Raw genomic sequence first — 26,002 nt, forward strand, 5'->3', positions numbered from 1 at the left:
TGAGCTATCCGGTGTGAATTCGTGGGAGGTGCTAGGCTTGCTACGTCACTTCCGTGTTTGGTTTACGGAACTAGCTTGCGCGGTCAAGAGAGAGCGAGAGAGAGAGGATGGTGGAATGATATGGTGACGATTTTTTAATGGCAGGCTTGACACCCATTTGTCATTTTTACAACGACTGCACGCGGATAGCCCTTTAAAAGGTCGTCGTTAAATGGTAAGCTTCTTGGTCTGGTCTTCGGGGTTCTGTCCTTTCCGTCATGACCGCGTCACAACGACAACATTTCAATAAAATGACGAGGTTTGCCACCGTAGTTTGTCGTCGACATACAATGTAGAGACCGTCGTGTTCATATGTCATCTTCGGGTGATCATTGCACGCTTGCCACCACTAAGTTTCCGGATATTGCCCAAATCCTTCATTATTTTCTTCTTTTTCTTCTTTTTTTTGATTATGTTTCCTTTGGTTAACTCAAATCAAGTAATCCTATGTTGATGAGGTCGTTTATGTTTTTTTATTTTCTTTTTGACTGCTCTATTCGCCTGTGTGTCCTGACGCTATGGATATTATGGTACTGTACTGAACTCGAGTTGTTGTTCATAATTCGTCCCAATTGAACAAAATATTTATTGCTTTTTCTTTCCTTTTTGATATTTTCTTTTTATTCATTTGATATTATAGTTTATATTTTATTTTTATACATTTTAATTTGTAATACATTTGTTAAATTGTAATGAAAGGTTGTTTTTTTTTCCAACACGTATATTATGTTAACATTCACAAAACATATACTGTTACAGGTGTCCTCGGTTTAGGACATAGTCCATTCCATGAATGTGAACGTTAGTTGGGACGTCACAAAACTACTTTAACGCAGTAGTAAAGTCATAATTACAGTCAATATTTGTATGAAATACACTTTCAGGCCAATACCAAACCATAAAAGGAAAAACATAAAGTACACGGGTAGTAATTTCCCCCCCCCCCCAAAAAAACTTCATGTCAAATGTACATAATATGCCAAAATATAATGGGTAGATAGATAGATGTATCAGTCGGCTGCTACAGAGAGAGAGAGAGAGAGAGAGAGAGAGAGAGAGATAGGTGCTTTATCCACCCACAAGGGAAATTCACTGTGATATACATATACGTGCCTAATACAAAAATAATTCTGAGTATTCATACGCTGCCGGGCAAATTTGTAAATTTACTATGTATGTATGTATGCATGTAATGTACTATTATATAATTGTAGACTACATTATATATTTTTGTAAAAAAAGCACAGATTAACAATATTGGAACGAAGGTTTTGATGGGCCTTCGTTCCTTTTTGGTACTGATTTGTACATGTTAATGTGTGTGTGCATCAGGTATCTGCCGTCATGTCTGCCAGGTGGTCCAAGCTTTCCAAGCGAAGGTCCTCAGCGGAGTCCCTGATAACCCCTCAGGATGACGGCATTTTCGTGTACCTCTTCTGGAGCCCCAACGAAGAGCGTTATTTGTCGCACACGGCGGCAGAACAAGTCACCGCAGAGGAGCTGTGCATATCGGCCGCAGAGACTGTCGGTGAGAATGATGACTTTGACCCAGACGGAAATAAATAATGCATAAAATCAGGTTATGTAAGTGTGTATCCCCGATTGTGTGTCTTAAACAGGGATAACGCCTCTGTACCATGTGTTGTTTGCTCTGTATGACCCCCTGTCACGCTGCTGGTACAGTCCAAATCACGTTTTTCACCCGGAGAAGGGATCCTGTCTCATTCTTCACTACCGAATGAGGTAGGTAATGTAATCGTCATACACAATAAGACGCTGTTGTGTCACTTCAAATACTTCCATCCTTATGTGCAGGTTTTACTTTCGCAATTGGCACGGACTTAATGACAAAGAGCCCCCTGCGAGTCGTTTCGCTGTCAAAAGCGAGCCAGATGGTGCTGCCGCCACTGGCTTACCGCTGCTGGAAATCAAATCAGTGGAGTATTTATTCGCCCAGGTGCGCGTCGGACTTCTCGCAGTATATTGCCTTATCTTGCCTTAGTGATCCCTTGACTGCTCCATCTCTTTCTGACAGGCTAAGTATGAATTTGTGAATGAAATGATTCCGATGGAGAACGCAAGCTCAGAGGAGGAGCTGAGTCGCTTTAGAAGCGAGAGTCTGGGCTTGGCCATGCTCCACCTCATGCACCTGGCGCTGCAGACTGGCAGCACCTTACAGCGTGTTGCAAAAAAGACCCGGTAACACCTTTACACTTGGGACACATGCACAATCTAATGAGCTGTATCCAAAATTCTGCCCTTATGTGGATGATAATCCTCATTTTTGTAGACATTGTGTTACAGTGTCGGTCAAAACTGAGCTTTAATAGCCATAAAGACGTGGTCTCATTTGATTATAAAGAGTATTAGGAGTAGTGAAAAAAAAGGTTGAAAAGTCACAATATTACAAGAAACTACCTATCATATTAAAAGTATTGTCCTTTTTCTTCCCTTTTTTTAATTAAAAAAAGTTGGAAAATTACGAGACTGAAGTCATAATATTAAAGAAAAATAGTCAGAATATAGCAAGAAGAAAGTCAAATCTTTGAAAAAAAAATCATTTTACAAGAAATAAGTAATAATATTGCAAGAAAAAAATCCTAGTACTACAAGGGTAAAGTCATAAAAAATACCATTGCAAGAAAAAGTAATAATATTGCAAGAATCAAGTCCTAATATTACAAGGATAGTCTTTTTTTAGAATAAAGTATTAATGTTGCAAAAAATAAGTTATAACATTGCAAGAATTCCATCATAACATTACAATGATGAAGTTATATGTTTTGAGAAAAAAGTTGTAGTTACAAGAAATAAGTAATAATATTGAGAAAAATATAATCATGAAATTGTAATGAGAAAGTCATAATATCACGGGAAAAAAGTTTTGAAGTTGTCAAGCAATAATATTACAAGGATGAATCCATATTTTTGGGAAAATAAGTCATAATATTACAGAAAATAAGTACTAATATTAAAAGAATTGTGTCATAATTCAAGGATGAAATCACAATTTTCAGAAAAAAGTAATATTACAAGAAACAAATAATAATATTGCAAGAATTAAATCATAACATTACAAAGCTGAAGTCATATTTTTCCATGAGAAAAGTTGTAATATTTCAGGGGAGAAAAGTTAGTTACAAGAAAAAAAGCAACGTTAAAAGAATGAAGTAAATTTTTGCAAGGACGAAGTCGCCATATTACAAGAATAACGTCAAGTTTGTAAACAAAGACAAAATTATCAGACCGAAGTCGAAGTGTTCGGAGAAATAACTGTGTCGATATTACAAGAATAAAGTGGTAATGTGTCTACCGACTTTATTACGACTTTATTAGCGTTTCATTTCCATGTTAAACTCAAAATTGCTTTGTAATTCCATGAGCGGTAGCTGAGGCCAGGTGTCACATAACAGTGATCTCTCTTCCAGCTTTGAAAAATGCATCCCGAAGTCTTTCGCCAAGCACATATCAGAAGACAAAGTCTTTACAAAAATGAGGATCCGGTGGATGTTTGAGCGATCCATGCGCACTTACCAGCAAAACATGGAAGCAAAGCAGCCGGAGGTCAGTGAGATTATGTGCAAGTACCTCTGCGCTCTTGAGTACTTGGTGCCGCGTTTCGGCACCGAGACCTTCTCCGTGCGCCGCATGAGGCTGAGCAGGGACGAAGAGGACACCAGTCAGGACGCCTCGAAAGGGGACTGCGGGGCCACAGCCGCGCACGAGCTGATGGTATCCGCCGCCGAGGGGCTTCAATGGAGGGCAACGACGTGCTGTGAGAAGGTTGGTCATATCCTCGCGGGGAATGATGTTACTTCCTGCTTCTTCCTCAACCCCTTTTGCTCGTGTTGTCTTGTCAATGCAGGCCAACGGCCTCCTGAGCGGCGACTACGCAAGGAAAACGAAGCGACGGCCCAGCCAGCCTAGTGCAACCGCTCCCATTAAGTGGACCTCCTTCTGTGACTTCGCAGAAATAATTCACATTGGCGTCAGGGAGGCTAATGTTTGCATTAGCACTCAGGACAATAACTGCATGGTGAGAGCGCTGCTTGTATTTAACATTCGGGATGCATCACAATCAGAAGAGGCCAAGAAAATTAAAAACACACGAGGAATTTGGAGCCACTCTAGTATTGCAATCATATTGGCTCTAGTACTGAAATAATACAGAAAAAATAAGACCACCCTCACTCTTTATTTTCTCTCCAGTGCGTTTAGGAAATATAAAGCAGCAATTTTTTGGTGTGTGTGGGATGGAGGGGGGCTGCTTTCCTTCCATGAGCTCCTGGTATTTATTTATTTTTAATTTCACAAGTTCATATGTGTGATATTCAGGTCTAACGCATGGATTCAATTCATTCAAAACATGTTTTAACTAAATGTAGGATTAAAAAAACAAATGTGAAAAAAAAGCATTTAAAATCTACATCATTATTGAAAAACATTTGTGTATATTTTACGAAATGTAAATTTTCTCATTTTACCATTGATCTGTTGTGCTTTTTCCATGCACTACTTTTCTGAAGTTTGTGATTGGCTATAAAATGCCCTTAAAGTTAAAGGTTATAGAGTGCCGCCTGGTACTTTGTCATGGGTTGTGTTTGGCCGTGTTGCGCAATGTGCGGTGAGCCTAAGGCACTATTACAATTATGAGACAAATTTTCATACGTATCGAAAAACAACGCCATCTGTTGGAACTAGTGGGGCATTTCCCCCTCCCATCCCTAATACAGTTTCCACATGTTAGTCCATGCCTTTTTAAAAATATTTGTATTCATTTATAAGTCATTTATTCGTCCAATCCATACACGAGCATTTCTGCGAGATCGCCGTGCGCTTCTGGCATTTTTGCGTATTTGGAATGTGAATGTGTCCGAAGATGGCCGCTGTACGGGTAAGCGCCACTTGTTGTCTTTGTGAATGTGCACATAGGAGGTTGAGATGAGCTCCAGCAAGGAAGCCCGCTCCTTCATCTCCCTCCTCGATGGCTACTACCGGCTGATTGCGGACGCCCACCACTATCTTTGTCGTGAGGTGGCGCCCCCCAGAGTGCTGCTGAGTGAAGCGAATGGACTGCACGGACCAATGCAGTGAGTTGTTGTTTTAAACCCAACTATGGCACTCTATATAACCTTTGAGAAAAATCATCTGTGAGAAACATGTTCTGTCACAACCGTGGTGTCTTTCCAGTGATGACTTCGTGCTACACAAGTTGAGGAAGGAGGAAGCAGAAGAAGAAGCCTGCCTCGTACGCTGGAGTATTCTCGACTATCGCCGACTCATCCTTGCTGTACCAACCAAAACCCAGGTGAGTTGGTGTCCGGAGTCATTGCAGCTAAGTAGAGGTGGCACTCTTTTTTTTATATTACCAGGGCTCTACACTAACCTTTGCACTAGTAGCACTGGTGCAACCAACCTTCTCAGTTGGTTGCATCAGCACATGATTTGGTTGCACCATTTTTTGAGGAGGTACAGCATAACCATGGCATACCATAGTTTCGTATGGCGTAAAGATTGAGAGTGACTCGAGATATGATATTTCCAAAATATTTTACTGGAACAAGCAATAGCGGACAGAACAGGTCAATTAAATAATAAAAAATAAACCAAAAAACAAAGGCTTTACTTTTGTTTGATCAACTCGTTCAATCCCCCATCCCTCCACCCCCCCTGCCACGCACACACACATAAATTTCACACACCCTTGTAATATTAACAACAACTTGTGGTTATATTCCTGTGACAAATGTAGCAGCATTGATAATGATAATGTTGTGTGTAAACAGTAAAGCTGTAGGTGACTTGCGGCGGGTCGTGTTTACCGGCTTACCGGACAAGGTAGGTGCGGGCTACCTAGCTTGCTCAGCAGTAGTCCAGATGAGCTGACGATTAACACTTGTCATTTAAGCAAAGCAAAGCAAATTTATTTATATAGCGCATTTCATGCACAAGGTAACTCAATGTGCTTTACACGATTAAAAGCATTTAAAAACAAAGAAAAAACAGCTTATAAACATTTAAAACAAAGAGAAAAATATAAACAAATTTAAATACAATTTAAAATGAATAAGTACCGGGCCAATGTCAATGTAGGTACGTGGTGGTCACTCCACGGTGCTGTTGATAATAGCGCTGGAAGAAACAGTCTTTTATGTTGCAGCAGGCAGCCATTCATATTGCAGCGGGTCGCTTTTAACTCCAATGGAATTCATAACAGTGATTGGGACGTCGCTCTCTTTCTCTGTCTCACTCTCTCTTACTCTCACTCACTCTCACTCTCTCGGAGAGCGTGCAGGATGAGGAGATTGCAGTGGGAGAAAAAAGACGACTTTCAACCATTAAAACGTGCACTCGCGCAAGTGCGACAAGATGTAATTTTTAATCGCACAAGCTGAAAAAAATGTCGCAGTCTCGAGCCCTGATTACAATTTATTGTTTTTATTTTTTTTATCAATGGCCCGCAGAATGGATCAATACCAAGCAACAGGCTGTTTTGCATCCAGCATAAAGGTTCCATCTTCTCCCTGGATGGCTGGCAGCAGGAATTCTCCAGTGTGAAGGAGCTCACAGACTCCCTGAAGGACTATATACTCAAGTCCGGCACGGAGAGCTATACTGTTAAAAAATGCTGTCGGCCCTGGCAAGGAGGTTTGTGTTAAATTCAGTTCCATTTTATTAAATGTTTCTATCATCTAGTACTTTGCTGACAGTCAAGTGTTTGTGCCACCTAACCTGGTTCCAGAGTCGAGTGCTCAGTTTTTTTGACACAAATGTTACTTCTTGGAAACTACTGCTAAATGATTCAAATGACCTCCTCACCTCTCCTTGAGCACTGGCCTCAAGCTGTAATTACCCTTTGACCAACACTTCTTGGAATGAAACGTCTGAATCAATAGCTTGATTGATGGAACTGTCTTAGAATGTCTGTTCATGAGCATAAATGACTGTTCAATCATGGGAAAGCTCCTAACCTAGTGGAGTGCATTTTTACAAGGGTTCATAAGTCATTAGCATGCTTTTTTGCAGATACAATCACAATTGGACACCCTGAGATAAATCAGTTCATAACTGGATCACTACACCGTTTCCAAGTGGGAACTAAGATTGGAGCTCACCTTGTGTAATTGTGTTCAATGGCCAGCCTGTTTGAATTATACAGTGATATCACAAACATCTCACATTCATGATAATCCCACTGTACTCATTGTTTTCAAATCATGCAGGTTGGCTCAGGTGCTACTGTGGCCATGTACAAAATGCTGGAAGATACTGAACCACCAGTTTTCACCAGTTTTGTTGTTATTAATGTGGGAAAGAGCCATCTTAGGGCCACTGTAGTTCTCATTGTGGTGTGGTGTGATGGATGGTTCATTAAAAGTCCAAATCGACAATGTCAATTTAGACTTTTAATGAACAGCCAACACTGAAAGTCGAATGTCTTGTACTGCACAGCTCTTGTGTTGTGCCGCTGACCATATTGTCCTATTGTTTGTCTGCCGTAGAGCTGTCCAACCTTCTTGTGAAGAGACACGGTGTGGATGATGGTGCCCACACGCGCGCTCTATCGCCGAACAAGTTGGATCTATGCTTCCAGATCAAGTACAAAGACCTCATTCCGGTGAGAAGGCCGCGCGTTCCGCCTTTGAAGCTGTTTGAGTTCCGTACTGCGTGGCTGAGGCGCAGGGTGTTATGTTGTCGGACAGGGGCAGCATTTGGGTTGTGGCACTAGAACTCACATCTACTCGGCACATCTGCAAGTCGGGGGAGTAGCTGATGAGCAGGAGGACGACTTAAACGGCGAGAAACACAAGAAGGTCCGAGTGGTGCTCAAGGTTCTCGAGCAAAGCCATGAAGATATCACATTCGTAAGCGCCCGTCACACTGCGGCTAGTCTGGAGATGACTGTTGTTCAAAATCAATACTTTGTTTGTTTTAGGCTTTCTTTGAGATGGCAAGTCTCATGAGCCAGGTGTCTCACAGTCACCTGGTGTTTGTCCATGGTTTGTCTGTCAACGGATCTGAAAGTGAGAGCACACACATTACAGTCTTCTACTTCCCTATTTGCTACTTACTCACGACACAGACACAAAATGCTGTTTGTCAATGTGTGCTTTGATTCTCGTCTTCTAGTGAAGCATGAACGTTGTGCAAACTCACATTCAGCTCATCCCCTGTTCTAAAACACTTTATGAACACTTGCAAATCTGGCAGATGTTAACATTTAGGAGGAGCTAAATGCAAGTACAATGTTACCTTGACTTTACTCATATCAAATCAATATTCCCCATTGAAATGAATTGAAATGGCATTAATCTGTTCCAGCCCAAGACTTCTTTGTTACATTTTTAATAAGCAAATTTGACATTGTATTGTCCAAAAACCTAAAACAAAAGAGAATTTAAATAAACTGTTTTTATAAAGTGTAAATACTGTATGCTGGGACAAGCCGAAAGTGTACGTATGTGCCTTTTAGCCTACTGTACTTTTCTCATTTTGTATTGGTGTGTTTGACTGCCCCCATTCAATAAAACTTGCTCTTGACTTAAATTTTGGCTAAAAAAAAAAAAAAACAAGCGACGACTTGTAACTAAAAAAACCCATAAGTCAAGGTATCACTGAATAAGAGAATAATGTTGAATTTTTACAATCCAAAATAGTAGTTTACCAGAAAAAAAATAGATATATCACAAGGAAATTCTAATGTACCCAATTAACAGTGGCGTCCAAAGATGGGGGGTGGGGTGAATATTGCAGGTGTATAAAATTTCACAATCATTATCTTCATTCACACTCTGATGGAATTCCACCCCTAATTTTGATGCCTGCCGCACCCTCTGTACGCCACTAACAATTAAACATGTACAGTACAGAACAAAAATCTACCTTGCCTACCGTCCTGTGTACATTCTTCTACTCTTCTCAGGTTCTTCTTGTCACAACCGAACTAGTTCTGAGCCCAAATCTTCGACTCCAAAAACTGCTTAAATGATCAGTTAGTTTCATGAACAAGGTGCAGCATAAAATTCCATACAAGACGAAAAACCCAAACAAACAAAACTACACAAAATCAGTCATATAGAGAGAAAACTACTTTAAATAAAAAGGATAAAAACGAAGACAGGAAACACAAAACACACCAGACAAAGCTTAATCAACCAGAAATCATGGACGTGACACTTCTTTTAACACACCTCCTTGCGGCTCCTCCTTTTTTGGGGAAACATTAAAATCAACACAGAACTAAAGAAAAAGCGAAACACACAGGGTTAATACTATGATGTCCGTAATGATCTTCATGTAGATCTGATCAATAGCGGTTCATGTGTGAGCATTAATAAACCTCTTGTGCCTTCCATTGCAGACATCATGGTTGAAGAGTTTGTAGAATTTGGGCCTTTGGACGTTTTTCTTCGTAAAGAAAAAGACAAATTGACTCCTCGGTGGAAATTTATTGTGGCCAAACAACTTGCCAGTGCCCTGAATTACCTTGTAAGTTTCATTCACGTCAGTGTGTCATTTTACTGGCTACCCAGCTAAGTGTCTTTAAAAGTGAACTTTTTGAAGAGGGCCCTCATTTATGGCTGGATTTACACTGCAGTGCCCTATTCTGGTTTAATGCTTTTTTTCCCCCCTGTCCCCCTGTACATTTCTCGTGACACATGTCTGATATGGCTGTGTTTACATTGATGGAACACATGAATAACCTCCACATTTCTCCGCTGGCCGACCATATTTTATTGTCTATGCCAGTGCTTTTCAAACATATGGCGCGCGTGTCAAAACCGGCCTGCTACGGGGTACAATCCGGCCCGAAGGATGAACATTGTGGTGGAGGGGACTAAGGATAATTTTGAGAATTATTATGCTCATATAGAAAATTGAGTGGTAATAATTCCTAGGTCTACATAAGTTGATTTAAAAGTATAATATATAATACTATATTTTTCAGTTCCAATTACCTGTGACTTCAAGTTTCGTACCTTGAAATACAGTCACTGTGGTCAGTTATTATTAACACATGAAGCAAAATTTTCTCAAGAAATCTGAGGTTGTTTTTGTAAAACTATAAAAAAAATGTCATTACAGCTAAAGATTTTCCGAATGTACTTGTATTGATTTTCATTAAAACAAAGGAAGACTATTGTTATTTATGATTATATTAAGTATGGTATGATTTTAGTGGTCTAGCCCGTTTGACATCAAATTTGACTGTATGTGGCCCCTGAACTACACACTACACAGTTTGACACCCCTGGTATACGCTTTCGCTGTAGTATAGATTAACAGCATTTTGTTTTTTTAAATGTATTTGTGTTATTTGAGCAGATGCGGGTGTGTATGCATCCCTGAATTGTGTCGCTTTAACCATGCAGTGTAAATCCAGTATTAAGTGATCAGAATTAGTGTTGCTCGTGTAAGCAGCTGCACATCAGGAGCTGAGAGCTATCTACTCCTCAGAACACTCCTTGCACTAATTTCTCTTGTGACAGATGTAAAATTGAATGTGCTTGACAAGAAAGCTAATTACAACTGGATCTGCATCCTTGTAGGCGACTAAAGGTCTCGCTCACGGAAACGTTTGTGGCAGGAACGTCTTGGTGGCCAGGCAAGGTCTGGGCCAAGGTGCATCTCCTTTAGTCAAGCTGAGTGACCCGGGGATTGCAGTCAATATGCTTTTTCAGGAAGGTTAGTACCGAAAATAGTGAAATAAAAATGTTCTGACTCAGTTTCAAGTGTACCACTATCTCAAAGTGTGAATTCTTGGCTCAATAAGAGCTGGGAAACATTGCTCTAGTGACAATTGTGAATTATTATTTTAATTATTCAGTTGCATTAGTTAATAAATAAAACAAAATGCTAATGTGAAGTCACGTGCGAAGCTTACCGATTGCTTTTATGTCATCTCCCTTTGCTGTAGAGCGACTTGAGCGTATTCCCTGGATCGCTCCCGAGTGCGTTTACAGCGAGGCGCCTGTCGGCATCGGCGCTGACCAGTGGAGCTTCGGAGTCACGCTGCTGGAAATCTGCAACAACGGCCATCTCCCAATGAGCGACGCCACGTTGCTGGAGGTCGGCCACCGAGCCTTCACCCTGCAGGATATACTGACCGCTAACAGCAGAATCACCTCCATCCGTCCCCCGTCCACAGAAAGAGCGCTTCTACCAGCAAAGGGGAAAGTTGTTGGAGCCGTCCTCTCAGGACCTGGCCACCTTCATCAGCAAATGTCTCATCTACGAGTCCTTGGAGAGGCCTTCCTTCTGCTCATTGCTCAGAGACCTCATTGACATCATGAACAAAAGTGGGCTCCCAGACATGTTCAATTTTAAATGACAACAAGTCTTGACATTTAATGTTTTATGCTCTGCACAGATCCGAATATATCCCCCAGTGAAAAGCTCCCTCAGGCTCAATCCACCGTGTTCCTCAAGCGCTATTTGAAAAAGAGGGGCAACTTAGGAAAGGTGAGTTTCGGTCTCAGCGGCTCGTTTGTTCCACTCGTGTAGCTGAGCTCATGGCTCACGCCGTCCGCCTTCAGGGTAATTTTGGAATGGTGACGCTGTACATGTACGACCCCGCCAACGACGGGACGGGTGAGCTTGTGGCCGTCAAGGGTTTGAAACAAGAAAACGGCCCCTTGCCCAAGTACTGGCTGAAGGAGATCGAGACCCTCAAGTCCCTCGATCACAGCAACATTGTCAAGTACAAAGGATGCTGCACTGAAATGGGTGAGTCAACAGTTGTCTTAAAATGTGTGTCTCAAAATGTGCTACCAGTGGTACGCGGGGCGCCATCTGGTGGTATGCAAAATAATCATTGAATGCTGAATATTGTCACAACCCTGCAGTTGTTTTAGCAGATTGTTCATGGGTTCTGTAATTTCCAATTGTCTCGGAGGCCATGAATTTAACCGAGATTGAATTGTGATTTAAAGGGGGAGTCTGAGGGCGGGGAGGGTGTGAGGAATTCCATCCAGTTGTCAAACTATGGTTGAAGTCACTCTGTCTTGGGGGGGATTCTGTCTCGTGCAAATACCGAGTACAGCTTTTGTTACCGCGACAACCACGAGCATAAGTAAGAACTTTGTTATGAAATAAGGGCTTCTTCGTGTTGTTAACCTAGCGACTTTTCCGACACCCCTCTCACCACTGTTTCCAAAAAGCGCCGGGCGACAAATGTAACAACTTTTGTGGCATTATTGGAGACTCTGAGACTCCAAAGGCTAATTTAGTCATATCACCCCAAAAAAGGGAGTGCCCTTACGGATTTGATTGCATGTTCAGTCTCGCAGGCAGTGCTTCATTTAATTTCGATACTCATGGTGGCGCTTGTCAATAATAAGTTGCAATGGGCGATCACGTTACAGTAACTGTCAAGTCTATGTTACCTGTGACCAATAGTGTTGGACCATACTGTAGCTCACGTCTTCCAAGGCTCACACGAGTTAAATGTAGCAGATTTTAGGTGTCATGTGGGCTGAACTGTCACACAAATTTTATAGATAGGTTAGCTACTGTTAATTTAAACACAGAAAATGGTGGTAAAATTCCACAATTGTACTTCTGAGGTTCCATTCCTGAACGGAAGGTTGCTAACTTCCTTAGCGTTACCCATTGACAGGAGGACAGGTGGTGCAGCTCATAATGGAGTTCCTTCCGCTCGGCTGCCTGGAGAAGTACCTTCAAGAACAGGAACAGAGTACATCCCAGTGCCTGCTGTTTGCTCAGCAGATCTGCCTGGTGAGCTGTTTACTTCACATTCTCCTGCGGAATGGTTCAGGATGTTTGTAGATGTCACGCCCATTGTATGGAAGGGAGCGTTTCATTTTATGCTCATGATGCTTAGTTCTATGAGCAAATGAAGTCTAACCTTGTTTTAAATTGACTCAACTTTTAAAGGGAATCCCTTTTAACATTTTGCTACTGTAATATGATACATTTATGAGATCAAATATGATCTCATACATTTTTCTAGGGGATGGAATACTTGCACTCAAAGCGATACATCCATCGGGACCTCGCCGCACGTAACATCTTAGTGAAAAGCAACAGCTTGGTGAAGATCGCAGACTTTGGCCTGTCCAAATATATCCCGGAAAATGACACCTATTACCGCGTGTGTGAAGACGGTGACATTCCAGTGTTCTGGTGAGTTTGTGACACACACACACACATAGAACACACATCATTTGTACATGTGTTTTTGAATAATATTAGACAAAATTACCATCCAGTTTGCATGTCATCCCCATGCTTGTGTCACGGAACCAATTCAACTTGAATCTCAAGGCACTACTGTATTTGATGCTTTGTGCTGCATGTTTTTCAGGTATGCCCTCGAGTGCCTGAAACTCAACAAATTTTCGTTTCGCTCTGACGTTTGGTCCTTTGGCGTGACGCTGTACGAGATCCTGACCCGCTGCGACCGGGGCCAAAGCCCCCCAGTGGTAGGCCGTCGCAAAAACGCACATTTGCACGTGACTCTGTTTCAAACGCACCGTGTACTCTGCTTTGTAGAAGTTTAGCAAGATGGCGGGGTTATCCTCCAGAGAGATGAACGTGAGTGCCCTCATCAGCTTGTTGGAGCGGAGGCAGTACTTGCATTGTCCCAAAGACTGCCTGCCTGAGGTGAAGAATATCACAACTTCCATTTTAGGGCCTTAATAGGTGTCTAATAATCCCTTACCCCCCCCTTTACAGCTGAGGAACATGACCGAGCAGTGTTGGAATCAAGATCCCGCTCAAAGACCGTCATTCCGTTCCCTCTTTGAGAAGCTGGAGGCTATCCGTTCACAGCCAAATGTTGACTTTTTTAGTTCTGGACTTCACTCTATACTTGATTGAAAACCACTTAAAAATACATTTACAAATGTCAGCTTCTGCCATATATTGTGGCCTGGCATCAATATTATGAACAAGGACCATCATGCAGAAAGGCCAGCAGACCGAAATACTATAAACTTGTAAGTATGCATTAGGTTGTTGAATTTTTTTATATTTTACAGGGTTGATAGAGTTTGGATTCAATTTTGTATAAACCATAAAATACTTTCTCGGTTTAACAAATCATCCCCACTTTGTTGTCCCTTTTTGCAACATTGCATAATACAACACACATTCACGGTGGTTGGCACAGGCAATAATAACACATCTGCAGGATAATTCAGACCTTGCTTGTACAGTAAATGGTACCAGAAGGGTCCCTGATGATGTCAGTGTGTTATCGTCAATTCTGGAATTATTCAAAAGTGAATTCCAGGAGCTTTCTTGTGTGTGCCAAGTCCCTGGATGGTTGAGTGCACAGAGGGAGGCTCATTTTTGGCATAATAAGGCTGCTCGACTCTAACAAGCAGGAAAACTACACTGAAGGCAATATAATACAGACATTTAAAAAAAACAAAAAAAACCTTATTAGTTATATACCGCGGCACGGTGGGCGACTAGTTAGAGCGTCAGCCTCACAGTTCTGAGGAACCGGGTTCAATCCCCGGCCCCGCCTGTGTGGAGTTTGCATGTTCTCCCCGTACCTGCGTGGGTTTTCTCCGGGCACTCCGGTTTCCTCCCACATCCCAAAAACATGCATTAATTGGAGACTCTAAATTGCCCGTAGACATGATTGTGAGTGCGAATGGTTGTTTGTTCCTATGTCCCCTGCGATTGGCTGGCAACCAGTTCAGGGTGTACCCCGCCTCGTGCCCGATGACAGCTGGGATAGGCTCCAGCACGCCCGCGACCCTAGTGAGGAGAAGCGGCTCAGAAAATGGATGGATGGATGGATGGATGGATAGTTATATACCAAGTTAATATTTACCGTCTTTATTTCTTTCATAAAATCTTTTCAGGATTGTTTTCTAACTATTCAAAACACGCGCACACACAATTTAACACGCACATCTTAAAACAAAAACCATGCACTGTTTGACAACGTGTACATTTCTAAGAGAAGCATGCCAAGAAGTTGATAATAATGAAGACGTTTGTGTCAAAGTGTGCTTAAGTGTAGAAACTACACTACTAGAATGTAAATGATGTCAATTAATGATGTCACCAAGGTCTTGCAGCATATAAACACTTTTCTATTTGTTAATTTCAAATTACACCCATTAAATACACATTAAATTCAACAAGAAATATTTGAAAATTTTGAATTATTTGGAGAGTCTCATTTTGTGTAAGTAAAATTTGCCGATTAGTAACAAGATTGATTACAAAGGACAAGACTTATAATTATTACATAAAAATGTAATGATAACCTTTAAACCAGCTGTGATGAAATTTCCAGTTTTTCGATACATTTATACTTTGAAAAGACCCCCCACCCCTCCAGAAAAAAAAAAATCGAAAATGTGCTCTTGACCGTCACGTTGGGTCATTTCCGGTTTGGGCAGGGGACTCAAAAACACCCGGAGCCCCACCTACTGACGTCACACAGCTCCGGTCCAATCAGAGGCGGTGTTGGGCCCATGTGTGTATTGTTTAAACTGCTCAAATGCGACTGGCTTTTCCAGAGCAATCAAAACTTTCACTAAGTGAGCGATGGCGGCCGTCGTGTCTGTGAGCGCAAACGCCAAAGAAGAAAGCACAGACACAGCGCTCGGCTTCGTCTCCCGTCCGCTCCACGAAAACTACGACCTCGCTGCACCCGCCGACCGCGAAAATTGGAGGCCGGGGGAGCGCCGCTGGCATCCGGAGCTCGAAGCCGGCGAGGAGGTCCCGACCTCGGGACGCGAGGGTCAGCAGCGGAGGGCCGACGGAGACTTGACACCTCTGAGCCCCCAAGAGATTCAGAGCCGCTTGGAGAGAACTCGACGGGAGTTTTACAACCGCAGGAAGATTATCATAAAAAATCTGCCGTCTGACGTCAGCAATCAGGTAGGGATGAAAACTTTTGATTGACAGGGGGTCGTTCGGCTAGTGTTAGCCTAGCCGTGCTACTTTTGTTAGCCTCCTGGCCAGGACCGTATATATATAGTAAAGAGAGAATTTGTGTGGGTTTTTGTGTGTGTAGTGATAATGTGTATGTTTAAAGTGGTAATGGTGGTGATAAAGTGAGAAATGTTTAACCGAAAACTCAGACTAGTATATAGCATGTACTAACTTTGTTGTGGGTGTATTTTGAGTTTAGTGGTAGATTGACGTGACTAAACTCAAGACGGTAAGCTTAGCTGGACAGTGTGGAAGAGGAAAGTATGTATGGAATAGAGTATAATAGAGTGGGTTTGTGTGGGTTGGGGAGGATATTGGGTGTGTGAATATAGGATATAGATAGTGTGATAGGTAGAGGGATTTTGTAATTGTGTTAGTAGATGAGTGAGGGGTGATTGGATGTGGATGTGTGGGAAATAATAGAAAAAATTGGGGTTAGAAGTAAAGGTGGTTAGTGGGGATGAGGAGTATAATGTTCAGGAAAAAGGGGTGGGTGGTAGTACTTTGTGGGGTTTCGAGATGCGAGTTGCGTTCGAACAAAAGGTGGGAAGGCGTGCGTGCAAAACGCTTCAGAATGTGCTCGACAGCATCGCCGTTCGTTTGTGAATGGACAAACGCAGCGTAGAACAGTTTCCCCCCCCCAACAAAGAGTCAGTCATTGGCCTTGGTACACCCCATCCTCCCCTCCCAGCTCCCCACAGGTGCACTTTTCCCTGATCATGAACTAGTAGATTTGAACTAAAATGGCCACCAACTCACATTAGAAAGTATAGTAATTTAAGGGTTGGTGGTTATTTAATTTTCATTATTTTATATACGTGTATATATATATATGTATGTATGTGTTTTTTTCATATGTAACTTTTATTTTTATTCTTTCTGTTCCAGGAGGTCCATGAGTTGCTGGGCAACTATGACTTGAAATACTGCTTTGTAGACAAATACAAGGGCACAGGTAGGTCATATGCATTATGAGGGGAGAAAATAAAAAGTTGTTTTAAAAAAAAAAATGTAAAACAGTTTATTTTAATAATTAAATGACCCAAAGTCAGCTTAGAAGTGCTCCAGCTCACCTGTGACCCAAGTGAGGATAGGATGAGCGATATAGAAAGTGGATGGATGGATGAATAATTATCATTTTAATATTTGTACTGTATAATTAATGTAACAATTAACCAATCAGGTATATGTAGAATGCCACATGACCAAAACCAGAAAACAGGTCAGCGGACTTCCCGTGTATGTTGCGCCAAACGAGCATAACTATGTTTTGATGATATGATCGTTTGAAGCCAAACTTGCTCAAATTGTTTCATCAAAAAAAAATAATCTAATCTGAAATGGAATTTTGGTGGAAAAATTCAATATTAGCTCTGTTGTTCCACGAACAATTTGTCATCCATTGCCCCCTGCAGCCTTTGTGACACTGCTCAATGGTGAGCAGGCGCAGAGTGCCATCAAGGAGTTCCACCAGCACGCGCTTCGCGATCGGGACATCTCCGTGCAGCTGCAGCCCACCGACGCCCTGCTGTGCATCGCCAACCTGCCGCGCTCCTTCACCCAGCAGCAGTTCGAAGAGCTGGTGCGTCCTTTCGGCAACCTGGAGCGCTGCTTCCTGGTGTACCGGGCGTCCAGCGGCCATTCCAAAGGCTACGGCTTCGTGGAGTACATGAAGAAGGACTCGGCGGCCCGGGCCAAGTCTGAGCTGCTCGGGAAGCAGCTGGGCTCGCGCATGCTCTACGTGCACTGGACCGAGGTGGGCTCGCTCACATACCTGCTGCTGCACTCAAAGTGTCTCTGTGTGGACCGTCTGCCTCAGAGTGTTTTGACCGCCCAAGACCTCCGCAACGCGCTGGCCGATGCCCACCCTCCAGTCTTCTGTCAGGTCAGACTCTCCATACAACAATGCAATGTTTGGACCAACTGGAGCCCCCTTTAACACTTGTTGATCAGTTTCTGCCCAGACATATTTGGACAGTGACAGGTGTCCTTTGCTTGATATTCTGATGTGTGTGATTGTGTAGGTTTGGCACCTGACATGATGTAGTATACTTTGGATTGTGAGCTGCTACTTTTTCTTCCAATCATTCGGATACAATCTGGCTTTTCTGTTCTGGAAATTTACCGGGAGTTCATAAAGGCTAGTTTGTGAAGCCCCTGAAATTAAAACTGAAGGTCAACACTTCAGTCTTGGTTTAGTTTATGATTCGCATCAATTTTGGTGGTATAGAAGGCAAAAGTCATAGATTCTGTCTGTCACTGTGCAGTATTTGTAGGCCTACCTCCCATGGAAGTTAAACATTCCAGAAATGTTCCAATGACATGGCATCGTTGATGCTTTGTGCCCACAGTTTAGCCATTAGGGTAATAGCGCCACCTGCTGCCTTGGCATGCACACGATAGCCTGCTTTTGTATTTTGGTATGGACAGATTAAAAAAAAGTGTACGTTTGACCTGGTGGATGAGGATGTTGTGTGGGGGCGTGGGCGGTCGAGGTCAAATCCACGGGTCATCCCTCACTGCCATTCACCTTTAGCCCAGATTGCATGTGGCCACCCTGAGCAGTGCTGGTTTCCATGGTGATGACCACCTGACTCCCCCAGGTGGTGTCATTCATCAGATGTTTCTGGAATGACAGTGTGTGACTCTTTAGAGAACATGCATGGTTGCACCTTTTCTGGTTCTTTTCAATATTCTTTTAATATTTGAGAAATATTTTTAGTTGCTTTTTCTATTTTCACATTTGTAACTACTGAGGTGCTCACATGTTCATATTCTGGTCCTTTGTTTAGGCAGGCAGTGTTTCATTGCGCTTGTGAAAAAGCTGAACAAGGGCAAGACTGAGTCACTTTTTTTTTTCCTGACTTTTGAACAAACGAGGGGCAGAGGTTGCTTGTAGATGTGTATTATTTTTTTTAACTACCTTTTGTTTTTTCCTGCAGTTGGCTCAGGGACAAGATGGAAGTTTCCGTCGCTTTGCGGTGCTGGAGTTCGCCACAGCTGAAATGGCCGAGGAGGCTCAGCAGCTGTCAGACGGCAGGTTGGTGGGCGGCACGCACATCAGGACAGCCTTCTGCGCCCCTGGTCCGCCTGGCCGCAGCATGCTTGCTGCTCTGATTGCTGCCCAGACCATGGTAAGTGTGCTGCACTTATTTCTTATTACAGGTTGAATGCAAACAGTGCAACTGCATGCTGGTTGACCTCCAATTTGTTCATAACAATTTCTCCTATATAGTAGGGAAATTAATTCCACACCATCACAAAAGCCTTTTATTTACTATAGATACAAAGGTTTGGTGTGCGCTCACTGTCTAATGTTCCAACCCTCAACAGGCTGTGAACAGGGGCAAGGGTCTCCTGCCGGACCCCACCGCCATGCAGATCCTCTCGGGCCTCAACAACCCGGCCGCCCTGCAGATGCTGCTCAACCCGCTGTCGCAGGGCCACAAACAAGGTGACGAGCGCTTCCTCCCAACTTGTCTTTTTTGTTTGTACCGCCACGCCTGATGCCCTGCCCACCGCAGGTCTCCTCGGGGCGGCCCCCGCCATGCCGCTGCTCGCCAACCCGGCTCTCCCTGCCGTGCTGCTCCAGTTGCTGCTTCAGAATCAGGCGAAAGCCCAGCAGGTGCACACCGCCTCCCTCCCAAAACCTCGCTACCCTTGAGTAGTCAATCTGTTTTGATTCATCCTTACAACACACTCATTCCCTCCTCTCCTTCCCACTTTGCCATCAGCAAGCCTTTCTGGGAAGTCCTCTTCTTTGGGCTCAGGTGCTGCACAGTCATGAAGGCCCTCTAGTGCCCTGTGTGAGTGCTAATGGTGTTTGTGCCTGACCGTGTGAAGTGCTTTCTTCCTGTTCGCACCCAAAACATCATGTAACAAACATGCACTCACCTGCCGCTTAATTAGGTACGCTTGCAACATCTGAGACAACACCTTCAGAAAGATGATAATGCTCATTTTAGACAGAGTTTTATGTCGTGTATCATAGTGTTTACATTATTTAGCTTGATAATGGGGCCACAATATTAGAATCAATTAGATGCAGTGCTTTCTACACTGCTACAGCTACAATAACTTTAGTCTAACTTTGTCAAGCTAAATGAGCTTAGTTTTTGTAAAGGCATTTTTCAAATTTGGCAACTTTAGCTTGCGTACCTGAAGTTGCACCGGTGAGTGCATTTACATGATACCTTGATGCTGTGGATTTGTAGTTGATGCTGGTGATTCTTTCGTTTACACCCACGTTGAAATTGCTGCAAGTCAACAAAAAAAGTGAGTGTGTGTGTGTGTAATGGTTTTGTGTGGTGTGCAAGTTGAGTGCTTAACCAGCGCTGCAGTTCTGTGACCTTCCCGCGCCATTCAACCTCTGCCCTTTCTCTCCTCTGCCCAGCAGGCAGGACTCGTGGCAGAGAATCCTCTGGCCCCTCTGCCAGTCCAGCAGGGAATCCATCTGCTCAGCGAGCTCCCCCAAGGTCTGACACTACCCTAATGTGACTCTGTGGATTAATTTTCTAAAATTAAAATGCCTGTGTCTTTTATTATTTTATTCTTCCTCTTTTCTTAAACGTACAGGTGGCGTAGTCTCAGGTCTCGACCCGCTGGCCCCATTAAAGCCGGCGTCTCTGAGCAGAGCGATGGCAATGGATCAGGAGTCTCCCAGCTTCCCGCAGACTCCCTCTCCCGCTTTGCAGGGTCTGTCTGTGCCGCTGCTGGGCGGACTGATGGGGCCAGACGGCCTCGCGGCGCAGACGGTGAGGCTCCACCGCACCGCACCCCACGACACTTCACGGCTCATTTGGCTTTTAATCTTCCATAATTCCCTCTATATAGACGCACATCCACCTGACGCATCTTTAAAATGGCCTCCATTAAAACAGAAAATGACCATGGAGTAGTCTTCGATGCAACAATAAATAATTGCTAGCCTGGATTAGACACGGTTAAAAAAACAAAACAGAAATCAGGTCTGTTAGTATTCAATGCTTTATCTAAAATAGAATTTGCTGGAAATGCATTTTTCACATGCAGTGGAACCCCAAGAGTGATAAGTGGCCATATGCAATTGACAAAATTAAATTCTGTTTTTCAATAATGGTTAAAAGATGGTTATTGTGATTCAGGAATGTTAGCCTTGTTTTAAACATTAATTGGATTCTTCTCCCCCAGGTCTCCATCCTCGGAGACCCAAACAAAGATGTGACACCTCCACAGAGTTCCTTTCTCTCTGTCAACAATGCATTTCCTTCAGGTGAGTATCCCCCATCTGTCACAGTGCTTGTTTTAGAGTCCAATGTCTCATGTCTGGCTCTTTCCACATTTCCACACCACCTCCAGGAGCCAACTGCAGACCTCATCCCTACAGGAAGAGACCCACTCTAAGTAATGTGTCCAACCAGCACCCTAGCATGCACCCCAGCTACAACCTGCGCTACCAGGACTCTTACAATGCTGAGTATCCTCCTCTCCACCAGGTAAGCACAACTTCTATTTTCAGCCATATTTCTATAGACAGAAATGAGCCTGTTTTAGATGGCTGACCCTGTCTCATACAAGTGTTAACCCACCCAATATACTGCTTGGCCAATGGCAGGTCAGCCTTTTGTAGAAGTAAAACAATAAAAAGAATGTTTGCCTGGCTAAAAATTATTTTTTTGTACAGCGCAATTGTAAAGCCATTTCCAAAAATGCTTTTTAATAAACGTTCAAATAATTTCAAAATGTATCCTCTGTTTCTCAGTGGATTAATAAAGTATATATTTGAGCAAATAGCTATGTAATCTAATACAGTAAATCCAATTGAACATGTTGCGTGTATCGATCTAGGTTTCGACATACTCCATGTTCAGACATTTTCTACAACCACTTGATCGTTAGCAGAGTTCTTCTTGTTGCAGGATCAGCTGCAGCACTTGTACGAGGAGCAGGAGAATCTCCACATGGGGGACTTGACAAGCTTCGGACAGCAGGTAGCTCCACACTTTTAAGTATCTGAATGAGATAAATAGATGGTGCCTCGACAGCCGTTTTTTTTTTTTCCTCTCTCTCTTTCTCTTTCTTTCCTCCTTTCTGGTTCCCACAGCCCTCTCCGTCAGACTTGAGCCAGCGCCACTTCACTTACCCGCTCAGCACGCCCCCGTCCTCGTATTTCAGCTCGGACGCCTCCGCTAATGGCTGCCTGCCTTCCAGCCAGCTCAACAGGGTAAGTCTAAATCTGATGTCATTTTTTTTTTTTTTTTTTACCTTCTCTTTAATGCAGCACTATCGATTTTTACTTGTCAGAGGGGGGGGGGGGGGAATGCCGTAACAAAGAATATGGCCATGTTCAATCACCACTGCAGATTTTTGAGTACTAAAACACCACACAGTGAAAGTAGTTTTGTTTGTCTTCAGGCTGTGGGGATGCCTCCTGTGAGCCACACCTCTGGCTACCCTCCAGGACTTGTCAACATGATGAAGGTAACTCCTTTAAAAAAAAAAAAATATATATATATATATATATATATATATTCGAAGAGCACAGACTTCTGCAATGGCTAAAAGAAAAATAAACATGATTGAGTCATTTTTGAAAATTTAGAAATTAGGACACCCAACCACTAGGGATTGCAATCAAGTGTGCTTCAGACAGCCTGGTAAATGAGAAGGGCTACACCAGAAAATGTACAAACTGTATACAAAAATGCATTAATTTTAGTAAAAAAAAAAATAATAATCCTTGCGTACATAAACTGAAACAAATGCATTAGTCTTAGCATAAACAATATATAAATACTGGTGAAAAAATAAAAATCTTAAGATTGAAATAAGTACGAACAAAATTGCAAATTAAAATAAATGAAATTTTAATTAAAGTAAATACAAATGTATTTCTACCCCCACCTGAAGTTATATACGATGGTTTAAAGGTAATTTAAACTTGTAAAATAATGTGAGTTTAAAACTTGATGACTTTGTGATGGTGCCAGAAGTGTGGGGCAGAAATGTTTACATTTAACAAATATTGTCAGCGGTGAAAATGTTCTCAATTTTAACTTTTTTTAAATCTAGATGACAGCAAAATTTCCTTGGTCAAACGCGACCAACCCCTTTACAAAGCATCCTTAGCACCAACAAAATGGCTGCATCGGGAGCTTTTTTCCACCTTTGCTGCTTACATTAAACCCTGAGAAGGCGAGATGTTGCTGATGCGGCATCCTGCACTCTATTAATTAGAAGACCCTGGTATCTAGACCCCAACGCAATTTTCTTTTTCGTGCCATCAACTGTCTCCTTCAACGCCTCCCTTCCCAACCCCAATTTAGACTCCCATCGGGAGCCACAAGCGCGTCTTCTCCCGCCTCATCCCACCTCCGGAGCCGAGCCCCGAGGGCGGGCTACGTGGGCCAGCATTCTCAGGGCCTGGGCGGGCATTACGCAGACTCCTACCTGAAGCGCAAGCGCATCTTCTAGAAGGGAAAAAGAAAACGACACAAATTGGCGCCGCGGGAAGCCAGGATGTGATGGAATCTCCTCCTACAGGGACCGGCAGTCCTTCCAATTGTCTCCTATCAGAATTCTTGGTGTTTTTTTTTTCTTTCTCGCCTCCTTTTGTTTGTGTATATAATTTTAGTGTGTTTAAAAAAATATATATTTTATTTTTTAAAAATAGCCCTTTTTAAAATTCTTGTTGGTGGTAGTTTATCATGTTTACCAGCAGGGACTTTACAAAGTTAAGCTAATTAAGTCACTTTTTTTTTTTTTTTTTTTTGTGTGGCGTGTAAGTAGATAGTTTGGCCAGTATTTTGATTGTCACAGAAGTGATGTTTTCCACACATTTCAGACAAAGGGGGATGCCTTCATTGTAAGTGTAGACCACCAGACTCGTGTCGTGTTGTTTCATCACCCCCCCCCCCCCCCACCTGTTTCATGGTGTCCCCTTTTCTTGCCATCCACCTTTTTCACACCTGCCTTTTCAGAACTGGTTTAAAAAAAAAAAATCCCAAGCTTTTTCCACGTCATTTTCTTGTCCTTTGATCGGCACCCTTGGAGTTGTCTTTTGTTTTCCCCCTCCCTTCCACTAGTTAAGTGCATTTGAAGCGCACTGGTCACAATGCGTGTCTTGTTTGTTGGCAAGTTTTTACGTGTTTAAGTCCAGATACAGTTAAATGGTTCCTCTGGCAGTCCAAACAATGCACCATGTTTTGCAATCCTTTTGTGCATATAAATATTTTTTAAACTTATTTTACTTCAAGTGGAAAGTTTGATTGTGAAGAACCCATTACCTCCTTGCAAGAAGATGACTATCCTGAACCTTGACGCCGTTCCTGCCCAGTGTTGGCCGTTACCACTTCTGTCTTTTATTTGCTGTGTAAATAGTTTGATCACTTTCTCTCTCGCTTCCTGGAATGTTTGTGCTCCGCAACCATAAATTTCCTCAGTTCCGATGCATATGACCGGATTTGCAGCTTGTTGTTGTTTATAGACTGAGAGATGTGGGCCAAAACTCTTGATGGTCAATAATCTCCATTGGCTTGATTGTAACTGCTCTCTCTTCCATTGTCACCTCTGTAGTTTGTGTCTGTGTGTGTGTGTGTGTGTGTGTGAGAGAGAGAGAGAAAGTAAATGTTATTTAAGCTCACTCTGCTGTCACTTCATTTTTCGGGGCCTAAAGCCACAATATCTATTGTACCTCAGCGTACTGGTGTCAAACCATGAGTCCTTCGGTCCCTTAGTCCTGTAATCTTACTCTATGTAAACTTCTGACTTTATTCAGTGTATGTAAACATGGTTTCAACTCTGTGTTGTGTAAACGTGCGTGTGTGTGTGTGTGTGTGGGCGGGCGGGCAGGCGCGCGTGCTACAGTTTACGTAAGAGTGTGTAAATGTATGTATTAAAAAAAACAACTGAGTAGCAGTTACACAAAGTGTGCATGTAAACGTGTATTTGTAACAAGGCAACAAAGAAGGGTCTAAAATGAGGGAGTCCTAAACAGTGATGTAATGAAGTGGAAGTGAAACGTCTGCACAGTAAACAAGTCAAGTTCTCATTTAAGGCAAACATCTGCCGCCTAGGGCGGCACGGTGGGTGACTGGTTAGAGCGTCAGCCTCACAGTTCTGAGGACCCAGGTTCAATCCCCGGCCCCGCCTGTGTGGAGTTTGCATGTTCTCCCTGTGCCTGCGTGGGTTTTCTCCGGGCACTCCGGTTTCCTCCCACATCCCAAAAAACATGCATTAATTGGAGACTCTAAATTGCCCGTAGGCATGACTGTGAGTGCGAATGGTTGTTTGTTTCTATGTGCCCTGCGATTGGCTGGTAACCAGTTCAGGGTGAACCCCGCCTCCTGCCCGATGACAGCTGGGATAGGCTCCAGCACGCCCGCGACCCTAGTGAGGAGAAGCGGCTCGGAAAATGGATGGATGGATGGATGGATCTGCCGCCTAAGCTCTGCTTAAGGTCCCCTTGCCCTCGTTTGTGTGCCACGTGTACCACGCCGTTATCAAGCGGGGGGCCCGCGGGTGCCTCTAATGGACCCATTAGCGGTGTGTAACAGCGTCGGGGGGCTGACATGAATATTTAGCATCTTATTGTGGAGGAGGGAAGAATAATTTCCCTCAACGCTGATAATGAGCAGTGTGAAGATACAAAAAACTGGGATGTCAGGGCACGGCCAGATGACGCCTGGCTTTAATTCAAAGCAGGAATGCCACGTAAGGGTGGGTCAAATGGTGTTCTAGACGAACTTAAAGCTTTTAAAACAGTTGGGGAGGAAGGGAGGGCAAACAATAACATGATTTCCCTCCGTAGGCCGCCAACAGAAAAATCAAAGGACGCACTTTGAATTTTTTTAAACATGCTAAAACCAATCCAATCCATCCATCCATTTTCGTACCCCTTATCCTCACTAGGGTCGTGGGCACCCTGGAGCTTATCCCAGCTATCTGCAGGTGGGAAGCGGGATACACCCTGCACTAGTCGCCAGCCAATCGCAGGGCACACATAAACAACCATTTACACTCACATTCACACCTATGGGCAATTTAGAGTCTTCAATCAACC

The 26,002-nt window shown here is 43.1% G+C and overlaps 2 protein-coding genes across 3 annotated transcripts; both read left to right on the forward strand.

Moving 5' to 3' along the window:
• The first annotated feature begins 57 nt into the window (after positions 1–57).
• On the forward strand, positions 58–14,106 carry tyk2 (tyrosine kinase 2). Of its 2 annotated transcripts, none has more exons than XM_061749755.1 (24): positions 58–214; positions 1,372–1,567; positions 1,659–1,782; positions 1,855–1,996; positions 2,075–2,238; positions 3,468–3,822; positions 3,905–4,075; positions 4,972–5,129; positions 5,230–5,347; positions 6,504–6,687; positions 7,542–7,657; positions 7,743–7,904; positions 7,976–8,063; positions 9,401–9,528; positions 10,590–10,725; positions 10,958–11,109; positions 11,189–11,339; positions 11,411–11,502; positions 11,577–11,766; positions 12,659–12,777; positions 13,013–13,185; positions 13,367–13,484; positions 13,555–13,665; positions 13,738–14,106. In XM_061749755.1, exons 1-24 carry the CDS (start codon positions 212–214, stop codon positions 13,879–13,881), a joined length of 3,495 nt encoding a protein of 1,164 aa, XP_061605739.1. In that variant the 5' UTR covers positions 58–211; the 3' UTR covers positions 13,882–14,106. The 2 variants fall into 2 exon arrangements, with proteins under 2 accessions (XP_061605739.1, XP_061605740.1); XM_061749756.1 differs by having other exon boundaries at positions 1,723–1,782.
• A 1,229-nt stretch (positions 14,107–15,335) lies between these two features.
• Positions 15,336–23,546, forward strand: raver1 (ribonucleoprotein, PTB-binding 1). Its single transcript, XM_061749757.1, is given in 16 exon segments — positions 15,336–15,909; positions 16,852–16,918; positions 17,379–17,848; positions 18,906–19,097; positions 19,297–19,417; positions 19,488–19,588; positions 19,698–19,769; positions 20,360–20,438; positions 20,539–20,717; positions 21,133–21,214; positions 21,301–21,437; positions 21,861–21,932; positions 22,046–22,165; positions 22,357–22,422; positions 23,268–23,336; positions 23,338–23,546. Coding segments are annotated over 16 exon segments (2,241 nt in total). The 5' UTR covers positions 15,336–15,573; the 3' UTR covers positions 23,416–23,546.
• The last annotated feature ends 2,456 nt before the right edge of the window (positions 23,547–26,002 follow it).

The sequence above is a fragment of the Phyllopteryx taeniolatus genome, chromosome 16 (assembly GCF_024500385.1).
Source record: "Phyllopteryx taeniolatus isolate TA_2022b chromosome 16, UOR_Ptae_1.2, whole genome shotgun sequence".
NCBI classification, from domain to species: Eukaryota; Metazoa; Chordata; class Actinopteri; order Syngnathiformes; family Syngnathidae; genus Phyllopteryx; species Phyllopteryx taeniolatus.

Bases quoted from the DNA above. Each gene is read 5' to 3' on its own strand.
- tyk2 (XM_061749755.1), top strand. The intron at 1,997-2,074 runs GTGCGCGTCGGA...TCTTTCTGACAG, and splicing joins TGGAGTATTTATTCGCCCAG to GCTAAGTATGAATTTGTGAA. The intron at 7,905-7,975 runs GTAAGCGCCCGT...TGTTTGTTTTAG, and splicing joins GCCATGAAGATATCACATTC to GCTTTCTTTGAGATGGCAAG.